Source organism: Rousettus aegyptiacus, unplaced genomic scaffold (assembly GCF_014176215.1).
Source record: "Rousettus aegyptiacus isolate mRouAeg1 unplaced genomic scaffold, mRouAeg1.p scaffold_m13_p_2, whole genome shotgun sequence".
Taxonomy (NCBI): Eukaryota; Metazoa; Chordata; class Mammalia; order Chiroptera; family Pteropodidae; genus Rousettus; species Rousettus aegyptiacus.
In genome coordinates, this window is record NW_023416295.1 from 30,698,756 (window position 1) to 30,711,118 (window position 12,363).

The following is a 12,363-nucleotide window of genomic DNA, read 5'->3' on the forward strand; positions in this document are numbered from 1 at the left end:
TAACTTATCTTTTCTAGTTTTAGTTCTGAAAAGACTTTCATCATGGCTTAGAGTGAGGCTGTCTTAAGTCCAAGTGGTTAGCTCCCAAGTGCTACAAAAGCCCTCAAGATTTTCTTTCATTAATTTCTTTCTATTTTCTAGTTTATTTTCTCTACTATAAACAATGAAATGATCAGATATATTAGGTCTTCCTACCCCCATCTTTTTTACTTATTATCTTACTTCTATTTCACATTCTTTTCTGGGAGTGTTTCTTATTTTATTTTTATCTGATTCCCAGGGTAATTGCCGTCTTTATTACAAAACCCTTCTTCGTTACTTAAATGGAAAATTATATCTCTCTCCTTTGACTTCAAAGCTGTTTTTCTGCTATGATACCTTGCCTTCATTGTTATAAGAGAGACAGGATGGGGTCATATATTTTCGTCATATCTCCCATGACATTTTCCAGCACATAGAAGACACTAAACACATATTTGTTAAAGGGATGAGTACATATATTTAAAACTTAGATCTCTGAGCATTCAGGCAACTCCTGAAATTACATCAACTCTCAATTAAAGAAAAATCTATTATCTCTTATGAAAGAGGTACCAGTATTCTTTAATATTCTTTAACATTACTTAATTTCGTAGTGTTGGATGGTGCTTTTGTAGACTAAAAAATTCACTTGTTATCATTATGACATGAATTTCACTGTTATCCTTTATTATAAGGATCAATACACATTTCACACTTTGTTTTAAATCAGTCACTCTTTCAAGATTTCATACTAAGGGAAAAAGAAAAGAACATACTTGATTTTGTTGATTTGTACCTTGTTTTCAAGTCATTGTAAAACATAAGAATAGCATAGAATGCCAAATGGATTCAATCAAATAAGCCTTCCCTTGGTTTAATCAGTTGTTCACATTTTAGTTTTAAACTAACAGTGCATTTCCCGAAGAACATTTTGGAAACAGGAGAGGAGTATCTTGTAAGATTTAACAAAGTTGGTTGTCATATTTATTCAAAAACTGCATAAATCATAGTTCTAGGAGTTAGATTTATGTTCTCCCAACATCACATCATCGAATCATTTTCTATTGGCTATGATTAAAATTTCTTTTCCTAGGAGAAGTGAAATATGCTAGCACTTAAATTTCAGAGAGTGGATAATATCACTTAGCACTATCCCTCTCTACAAAGACCTTTGGATGTCCAGGGGTTACTATTAATGGTTAACATAAAAGGAGTAATTCACAAAAAGTATTAACTTTTAAAAGTCCTTTGTTCTTTCAAGGTGGTTTCCAGAAGTGCAGAATATTTATTACCAAGGTAATAAAAAAAAGCAATTGCCAACTGGTGACAGCAGTGCCAAACTGGAATCTTTTTTCAACTGCGCTGCTACACTGATGACTTTACAGCTACAGGACCTCACTCTGGTCTCCATGCAAGACTTCACGGACTTGATCGCACAACCCCCAGTAAGTATGGTTCGGTCACACCAACATTCATTTACCGATTTATTTATTTTCAATTTTTTTCAGGGAGAAACAAAATATCTTCACTGGTGAAACAGCAAAAAGTTTATGTTTAGATCTGTTATACTTTCCTGTTAAAAAAAAAAAGTTAGTGTCACCTGCAAATTTAGGATATATGAGTATCATCACATTGGTTAAAATTAGTGGAAATAAGTAAAAATTCTCATAATTGGGAAATTCAGGTCATGAGGCCAGGGAAAGTTTTCTACAAGGAACTCTTTTCTTTCTGGAAGAATTTCCTGTTACAGTATGAGCAGAGCCTGGGAGTTTGAATGCTCTCCTCTTGGGTTCTTTTGTGCGTGATTCTAGAGCCCGACTGCTTTTGTACATTCACTTTATTTTTTTCTGAAATTTTGACCTTTTAGTTGAGCCATAGGCCTAATGGATAGTAGATACCAACAAATCCATCTGGGAATGACTCTTGCTCTTTTTCGTAGAGCTCCTCTTTAGCATAACTGTCTAGGGCATAAGGGGAAAGCTGAGTTCCTGTGTATTCCAGTTAGGACCAGTGCACTTCATAGCCTGTCACAATTCATATGCATATTCATATACATGTATAATTCTTCCACAGGATTCTGTTAGAGCTTTTGAACATCCAGGTTTCATCATAAGGTTGATTCTCGAAAACAACGCTATTAAGTTTGAACCTGAATTCAACGACTACATAGACATTCTTCTAAATGTTTATGACGTCATGATTAAGGCTGTCAGTTTTGTGCCGAGGGTCGAGACAAAACTGTATTCCAAGTGGGTAAGTGGCAAGGATAAGATTCTGATTACTTGAACTCCCCTGATTATATTCACTTCAAATGACTTCTAAAAGGTGTCCTCTGTTTTGGAGAACAAATGACCTACTAACATTGGATTATAAGGAAGTTTTCTTCAAAAAGATACTATTTTTCCATGAGCTTCTCTTACAACATACCCAGTTTCTTCAGTCAGTCTTCCATTTGCTCAGCTGGAAACTCCCTGAGGGGAAAGCATTAAAGTTGTGACCAGATTAAGCAGTCCACACCATGCTGCAGACCTCCACTATACCTTTCCAGCTCTGTGAAACTCTCTTCCAATTCATTATCCTTCTCAAATACCCTTTCCATAGATAATAGCGTCTTGGTACATTCAAATCAGAGATCCTACTTCCCTCCTCTCATGGCCAAATATGTACAAAACTATGCTGGACTATGGCATTACATCAGTAGTTCTAGCAGTCTGGTGTATGAAATGAGCATGTCTGCAGACTCCTTAACTGATAAGATTTTCAAGTTTCATAAGTCTGGCCAGTAGCTTTCTTTTTCCTTTTTTATTTTTATAATAGTTTATGAAAATTTCATGCTGAAAAAAGAGTACAAGGGGACAGTGTGTACAGTTTTAAGTAGTAATAAAGTTAACACCTGTGTACCTATGATCTAACTTAAGCAATAGAATATTACTGATACCTTTCAGCCTTCTCCATTCCCATTGCCCCTCCCTGTTCACATCCTTATTCTACCTTCTGGCAAAAGAATCACTATCTTGAATTTTGTAGTTATTATTCTGAATTTTTAAAGACAAATTTACTACATGTCTGTATATCTCCAAACAATTTCTGTTTAGCTCATCCATGTCTTTGTATAGAAGGAATTGTTTTACACGTAATCAGTATCTTGGTGTTTTTTGTTTTTTGTTTTTTAGTCAACATCAAGATTATGATATTATCCATTTTGAGAACATTATCTTCTTCATAGAGTTTCTAATTATTCTATTATTTTCATTTTAGAAATTCTATTAAGTTCTTTTTCAAATAGGCCTGGTCATGTCTGATAGTCTCTTGTACTTAGTCACATATTCATCCATTGCTCTTTGCTTGTTTGGTGATCTGACTCCTGCTGCTGGTGGTTTGTTTGTCTGGGCATTTTCCCTTTATTATTATGGGCTCATACATTTAAGAACCTTATGCAGAGAAGTCTTTGAGGCTTTCGTTCCTCTAGAATTTGCATATTCTCTTCACAGGTGCTCTGGAGGGCCCTGCAGACCAAAGAGTATTTATTTATTTATTTATTTATTTATTTATTTATTTATTTATTTATTTTTATGGTGACATTGGTTAACAAAATCCAGTAAGGTTCAGCTGTACACTTTAAGAGTAAGGCATATATATATATATATATATATATATATATATATATATATATTTACACTGCATGTTCACCTCCCATACTTAGATTTCTTTCTGTCACCACATATTTGACCCCGTTTACCCCATCTATCTCCCTCGTTCCCTTACTCCCTGCCCTCTGGTAACCACTAGTCTATTGTCCATGAGTCTCTGTTTGTTTGTCCTATTCATTTATTGCTTTTAGGTTTATATCAACATATAAGTGATATCATATGATTTTCAACTTTTTCTGTCTGGCTTATTTCGCTTAGCGTGCTTATCTCGAGGTCCATCTATGTTGTCACAAATGACAGTAGTTCATCTCTTCTTATGGCTGAGTAATATTCCATTATATATATGTACCACAGCTTCTTTAGCCAATCATCTATCGCAGGACACTTCAGTTGCTTCCATGTCCTGGCCACTATGAATAATGCTGCTATGAACATCGGTGTGCAAATATCTTTTTGGATATGGGTTTTCAAGTCTTTGGAATAAATACCCATAGAGAGATTGCTGGATCTCATGGTAGATCAATTCTCAGTTTTCTGAAAAACCTCCATACTGTTTTCCATAGTGGCTGTACCAATTTGCAGTCCCACCAGCAGTGTATGAGGGTTCCTTTTCCGTCTCATCCTCTCCAACATTTGTTATTCCTTATTCTGTTGACTATAGTTATTCTAACAGATGTGAGATGGTATCTCATGTGGTTTTGATTTGCATTTCCCTAAACCAAGAACCATTTTTAATAAAATTGTTGCCTGAGAGTTTCGTGGACAGCACTGGCGGTGTGAACGCTTAACCCGATCTGTGTGAGAAGAGGCTGTTGTTGCAAAGGCTCTGTCCCTTTCAGCATTTTGAAATTTTGTGCCCTCAGAACTCTCGTTTTGAGGTTATGTCACCTTTCAGTGTTCTTAGCTCTATGTGGGAGTATCAATTATGAGTCCTCGCCTTGCTCATGCTTGAGGTTTTATTCCTTGACAGGTTTTGTTCTCCTCCCCATCTGACACACAGACTCATTAAAGTAAAACTTAGATGACCAGAGATCAGCAGAGTCTCTGGGGCAGCTACTCACTTCTGCACACAATTACCTCTCAATTCATGTTTTCTCTCATGGTTGACTCCTTAAACATTTATTACCATTTTACTTTCTTAGCTATGCATTATGAAAGTTATATTTAACATTTTTCCCTAGCATATTCATGTGTTTTGAGCTAGGGAGTTTTCAGGATATATATTTCTCATATTTTCATAAATAAAAGTCTCTCAAGAAATTTACTGTTTATTTTGTCCTTTGTTTAATTCCAGTGCATCTATTGCATCCTTTTCTATTCTATTCACACTCTTCCTTTTTTCAAGAATGACTTGAGGTAGCTTATGAAACAGACAGATATAACAAGTTAATGAGTTACCAGATAAAGCTCAAGTGGAGAAAAGTATTATAACTATCCAAATGAAAACATTTGCTGTGAGTTTATGTTATATAAGATGGCTCAAAGCTACTAGTTTCTAAAATAAAGAAGAAATACATGACAAGTTTTAACTAGGATTAAACAATTTATTTAGACTCTTCAAGAGAGAGGAATATTTTCCCTGGTATCCAGTTATGAGAAATAGGTCTTCCATGGGGTAATGGTTCTAAAACCATACGTATCAGCATCCCTTGCTGACATTTTAAAAACATAAATCCAGAGATCCCCACCACCACCATCACTCACCCAAAGAGATGTGGATTCACAGTGAGTCAGTACTCAGAAATAGATACTGGCAAAATATCCCTAGCTGATCCTGGCAATCAGTCAAATTTAGAAACAAGTGATACAAAGGGTGCTTTGAGTAGGATCATTGAACATAGTCTTAATGATCTTTGACAGCAACTGCAGAAGTGGAATTCATATTGCTGTTCTTTATCATGATCTTTGATAGAAATTGAAAGGGAAATTAAAAAACACTTTTTTCCTCCATGGAAGGCAAGTCTATAAGGGGCTAAGGCTCTGTGAGTCCAAGCACATCACCATTTTATGATCTAATCTGATATGCTTTTGAACACTTGAACTGCTTTATACAAAATATCATTTCTCTTAACTCTAGATAGGAACTGATTAGAATTCATATCAAAAGAATACTTTCTAATATAGTTCTCAATTACTGGTATCCAGTTCTGTTTAGAAAGATATATCTATAGGCTTTGAAAATTAGAAAAAAAATATATAAGCTTGAAAAAAAATTAGACTGTTCATAAATTTAAAAACATTCTATAATGAATATTGATGAGTTTCACGTTAAATACAATAATTTTACACTGTGTACAGTGCATAATAGAGATTGCTTTATCCTAAAACTCTTTTTCAGAACAGATGACACCACCATCTATTGAGCTTGGGGGTGAGGTGGTGGGACTGGTGGGATTCACTAATGGTCTCACGAAGCAGCTAGTTTTAAGCAAAATGATTTTCTGAAATGCCCACTAGGGGGCATAGTGGACAAATGCACCCTGAATACCTGACCAAATGACCCAGTTTTCTAAGGAATCCTTTGATATTATCAGTTTGAATGCTGTAGACAATGATGCTTGTTTATTACAGCTAAAAATCCCTTCTAGACAACAGGTAGAGCATGTATATTAAGTGTAACTTGGTTCAAGGCACATTTACTTGTCCTCTTATTTGAAAAGAGGGGACGAGCTATTGAGGTTTCTTAACTCAATATTCTTTCCCATTATTCTTCTAATGGTCATAGTGGGATGCAAATTTTGCAACTAGGGATTTTAGTCTGCTCTAGTTGCTTTTCACAGATTCAAAGATCAAAGGTCAATGAATGAATAAACAATCTTTCTTTGTTCTAGGTAGATAACTCCTCAAGGTGAAAAAGAAATGTGATCAAAGAGTATAATGATATGACATTGAGGTGGCTTATTATTTTAAAATAGTGTACAATGCAAGCACTACCTTATAAAGCTAGCATAAACAATTGCAGAAATACAGTGTAGATTTTGTTGTTTTTATATTGTCTTATTTTGTGCATATTTTCAAGTGACTATTCATTTATTCATACAGAAAAACAACACACTGGCTGTGTAGCCTTAAGGGAAAACAAAGTATTATATGAAACCTAGATATTTAAAATACTGCTGTGATTAGGCTGCATATCTTTCTATAGAGATTAGAAAATCAAAAATAACTTGTGAATTAAAAAAAAGGACAATATGATTAGATTGGCTTTTTTATAAATATAAAGATAAATGACACAGTTACCTTAATTTAAGGTATTTTAAATAACTAACATTTCCTCACTTTGTTTAGGACAGTAACTCTAAACCAACAACTCTGAAGCCCATAATTTTGAAGGAAATTGTTGATGCTCATAAAGAAAAAATTAAGGAAGTGATCATGAGAGAGAGCGTGGCACCCATTGAGCACCTCAGACTCTATGACAAGTATGATTTTCTGATCACCAGAAAAGCTGAGCAAGATGTTGATACTTTTCTTACAGAACACCATCATTATGAGGAAATAATGAAAGAAATACGCAAATACCAAAAACTAATAGAAGAAATACAGTATACATCTAGAAAGGTAAATGACCCGTTTTGTACAAACTGTTCTCTGTACCTAATGATCTTTTCTCAGGTTTATTAGGATGTGTTTTTAAACTGTACAGTGAATGAATTAGACCATTACTATCAAAAGGAAAAGTATTTATTGAGCCTTTCCATGCGCCAAGCTTTGCGGTAAGTCCTGGATGTATGGAGATAGACAAAACAGATGTGATTCTTGTGCTCATAGAGCTAAGAATCTACTACAGCCTAAACTTTTAAGCACTTTAATTTGACCCCTCAAAAATTCCAAGAACTTAATTTTTTTTTAATATTTATAATTTTTGTGGAAAATATGGTAATTATACCAAAATATGGTTACTCCTGTTTGATAGGAGACTAGTAAATTAAAATTTTCTCCTTTTGTCCTTTTTTATATTTTCTAAGGTTTTTTCATGAACATGTTATTTTTATGTATAGAGCAAATATAACATTTAAATACCACACTATTTAGCAATAGCTCAATTCTCCAAAGTTCTTATATCCATTATTGTGAAATAATATCCTGAAATAGAATTGATTTCTAAGATAACAAACTTATCCAGGAGATTATCCAGAAGATAGTTGTAAAAATAAGTGAGGATTTAGAAAACCCACCTGCTTCATAGTTAAACAAACAAACAAACAATCAAACAAACAAAACTCCTCAATCTTGTTAGAGCTCACACATAGAATCGATATTATAAGAAAGGCAAAATTGCGGGAATCTTTTTTGTTTTGTTTATTAAACTTCTAACACTTTAACATTGCAGACTGTTCGCTTAGGAATGTTTGAAATACGCTGTGAGGAATTAATCAGAGCTTTGGTGAAGCGAGCAGATGTTATTTGTGGAAAACTTATAGCTAAAATGTTCAGAGATCATCAGGAAGTAAATACAAGGTATTTATGCAAAATTGCTTATGTTTTTATTTGGGGAGGGAAATGTGAAATAGAGTCAACTGTCATTCATCTAAAGTAATAGATTAGAGCAGTGTCATGAATGACCCCAAAGAAAAAATAATGCCAGACTTATTTCTACTTGGCTTTAAGTGTTATTTTGTGGTGGTGATGATGATAATAATGAAGATGATGATGATGACAATGACTTTTAACTACAAATGAGCCTTTCCAATTGGCTGAATTAAGGTGGTATTAAAATGCTTTGCATTTCATTTACACAAGTCAGGTAGACATTCTCTAAGTTCATATTTTTAAATTTGTATGATAAATACACAAAGTGGTTTTTCAAAGTGAATGTATGCAGTAGTAGTCATGGGCCCTGAAAGGCCCTCCCATTTGGAGCTTCATCTTGCTGTAATTATTCTTCAAGTCCATGATTACTTTTTGTCATTTGTTGACTAACCTGGAGATTTTTAGGACAATTGACCTATGCTAAGTAAACTCACAGAATGCTAATGCGTAAAACAGAATTATCTGTTTATTTAAGACAGGAAGTATAACTGGTCCTTCAACAGCTGGTGTTAGTGTTGCTCTGGGAACTTTTTTTCTGGCGTCAATTACATGGAACAAATTGCCAAATAATCAGATTGTTTTTTATAGTTATGATATTAGAGAAGAGTATAGATTATTAAAAATAACATTTCCTTCAGGCTGTAAAGAAGCCCAAAGGAAGCTTTATTTACCTACTATGTGTTAGATAAAACACTAGATACTTGGACTCTAAATGTGAATAAAACTGCTGGATGAAGTTTCAGTGTTGAAGGGGAAATAGAAATACAAACTAGTAAGTTACAATAGGGTACAGTAAGTACTTTACTGAGTCACAGAAGTAAAACAGAGAAGGAAACAATTATCCTTCAGAGTAGAGGTTGGGGGAAAGGGGAAAATCAAGAAAGGCTACAAAGAGGAAGTGATGTATGAATTCATTTTGAAGGATGAGTAGTGGTTGCCAGGTGAACAATGTAGGTGAAAGAATTCCAGGTGGAGAAAATACTATGTAGAGGGGAGTGAGGTATAAAAATGGCATAATGTATTCCAAGAACTAGGAGTGGTTTGCATTGCTTTCACGATTCTGTGAAGGAAGAAAAGTGAGGGGAAAGGTCAATGAGAGAGGCACCGGGTGAAAGAGGACTCGGCTTTGGGTCACTTATCTAGGAAACAGAATCACGTATTCACCTTAAAACACCTTCTCCCCTAAAAGTAATGGAAGAAAAGTGAGAATGTCTTTTATTTGCAGCTTTTCATGCAGAGCGAAATATTTATTTTAATTTTACAGCTCTTTTCCCTACCTCTTAACTGGCCTCTGGGCCCATGCCAGTTCTACTTTCCCCCTTTTCTCTGAATTATGCCTCTCACTAGACTCACTGGAGGTACAGAGGACACATCAGGACTATTATAGGAACCATTAGATGCGAAGACCTCAACTTCTTGCCCCGACACATCTCCACTCGCCTCTCCATGAACCTTTTCATACCTCTCTCTCCACATTCTCAGAGGGCAAGAGGCTGTACACCGTTCAGAGTTCTCTGTACCTGTAAGCTCAGCCCCATTGCTTTCCAGCTCTCGGGATCTGGCTCCACCAGTCATCTCCTTTGTATCTCATTTTAAATCTCTTTCACTGTTGATTCCACCTCTGAAATTCACAAACATGCTCAAAACTCTCTTTCATTCCCCAACCCCCACTTCAAACTAACATCATCGCTGTGCTCTTTCTTTCTCCTTCACCTCATAGACAATCTTTTTGAAGAAATTTCTGTGCATTTTCTCTGGACTTCCTTAGAACCAACTATACTTTTTATTTAGCCTCATAGTAAGTTTATTATTTATATTGATCACAACCCAAATCATTAGGAAATGTACGCATATTACCAGAAGTTCCTGAACACAGAGGCCTATTTTAACCATTCCCTCCAAATACTTAAACACTCCTTTCCTTTGTAGCACTTTTTTTTGGTGCCATCTCAACTAAATCTCTTATAGAGCCCCTAAAACTCCAGGTTGGAAATTATTGTTTATGGTTCTGTCTTTCATACTGGATTATGAACCTCTCGAGGATTATTATTACCTTTTATCTATTTCTGCATCACGTAATACTGTAGTTGGGAATGTACTAGATGATCATTAAATGAATAAGTAAATAAACACAAATTTGCTTTTAATTCCTTAGATGTCATATAGGTAAAATAATCTTACTTTTTATATGTAATGGAACATTTGAATGGTATATAATAACAAATTTAGGAATGAGATTAATTATATAAATTGGGTTTATCTGTTTCAGTTTATGTGACGAATTTGAGAAGATAGCGGAAAAAGCTCTTAGCACTCCTCCAAATACAGCAGAACTAATGGAAATGAAGGTACTATTTGTGACCTCTTTATAGTCTTATGTGTGTATTTTTTTTCTTCCCCTCCCCCCAGCTCTTATAATGATTGGCATAATATGTGATAACGAATCATGCCAAAAGTTAAAATGGAGGTTTAATATAATTTTTTAATATTTTTAGCTCATGAGTCTACAGTTTGGTGATTCAGGCTGCGTACTCCTGGATGGTTCTTCTGGTAGTTGAGTCACATACTCAGCTGGTTCTTTATTGGATAACTAGCATGACTATCTTCAGCATTTTCTCTCTGCTCCTCTTGTCTCTCAAACTCCAGCAGGCTCACCCGGGCATGTTCTCATAGCATGGTAGAGGCACAAAAGCAAGCTCAATTTTATAAACGCTTTTCGAGTTTCTCTTTGTGTCACATTAGCTAACAACCCATTGACCAAAGCAAATCATATTGCCACAGAGTCAGAGTGAAAGGACACTATAAGGCTAGATGCTGGGAGAGCTGAGGTATTGAAGCTATTAATGCAGTCATCTACCAGGAGAATGCTGAGAGCACTATTAATAATGTTAAGGGCATAAACCAGGACTGTTTCGGCAACCTGCGATAAGTGATCACCTTTCATTGTTTTTATCAACAAACATTTAATACTTAAGTAATATTTTATTTTGTTACGTATAAACTATTTTTTGTTATATATTAAAATTTTTTATTGTAGTTTCCTTAAATATATTATGTTTTGAACATAAGATGTATGGTACTGAAAATATCAGATGTCTCACTTTCATTGTTTTTCATTTTACTTCAGTGCTTGAAATCTACCTAATGGTGATTAAAATAATATAAAACAACTAATTAATCACGATTTCATTTTATTCCTTTTTTATTCCTATAGCATTAAATTTTTACAGGATCTTATTTTCCTTTTCTAGTAGTCCCAAGATCCAAAATAGAATCCTTTTACTTTTAGATTTTAAAATATTTAAGCAAACCCAGCAAAACATGTAAAATCATTCCAACCTTTGTATAGGCAGGGAATTGCAAAAGGAGTTCAAATGAAAATACACATTTTTAAAAAATTATTCACTTAAATGAAGATATTAAAATCATTAGAACCAACTTTTATATATCAGCCTTTAACTAAAAAAGTTCTATTTTAAAAATATATTGGACTGGAGTTCTTAGTGTGTGAATTGGTGTGTGCAATGCATGTCTGTGTATGTATCAGATGGCACACTTTTATATATTCTCTTTTAGAATATTTTTATATTTTGTAGTAGTTGTTATAGAACATCAAGTGGTACTTTGATTATGAATGATTATAAAGATAACTAGATAGTCCCATAATCATAGATTCTTTGGGGAAAATGAATATTGAATATGAAGAGTGGCATTTATTTACCCTCCTAGCCATCGCTGGAAATATTTAGGAATTTGGGGTTACCGTAAATTTCTATTGCTCACAGCAACCTTTGACAGAATTAGCAAGTGAGATTCATTAACTGGTACTTAAAATATTTCTGTACTCTAAAAAAGTTTATTGCTACAAAGACAAATAGTTTTTCAATTTATTAAATACAGAAATTAGTCATTATCAGTAAGAGGAAATAAAACCCTGTCATTTGACTACACAGAAGACTGATTAACCAAATAACAAAAATATATTTTCAGTTAGACATTTTGTTATCTGCGGAAACTACCATGATTTGCACCTTATTTGCTTAGATTTGCAACATAAAAACATTTAGTCTAATTAAGATGATATATCATGAAAGATTCCTAGGCAATGTTGCTTGTCTTTTTAATTATAAAAGCAAAAATTTAAACAATATGGGATTAT

At 34.2% G+C, this 12,363-nt stretch overlaps 1 protein-coding gene across 1 annotated transcript in view; it reads left to right on the forward strand.

The window, feature by feature from the left end:
* DNAH7 (dynein axonemal heavy chain 7) overlaps window positions 1-12,363 on the forward strand; it is a 202,474-nt gene that overhangs the window by 28,462 nt on the left and 161,649 nt on the right. Inside the window, exons 11-15 of the mRNA XM_036235992.1 lie at window positions 1,283-1,466; window positions 2,095-2,274; window positions 6,960-7,232; window positions 8,005-8,132; window positions 10,474-10,552. Coding sequence (XP_036091885.1) covers window positions 1,283-1,466; window positions 2,095-2,274; window positions 6,960-7,232; window positions 8,005-8,132; window positions 10,474-10,552 — 844 coding nt within the window. The remainder of the gene's footprint in view (window positions 1-1,282; window positions 1,467-2,094; window positions 2,275-6,959; window positions 7,233-8,004; window positions 8,133-10,473; window positions 10,553-12,363) is intronic.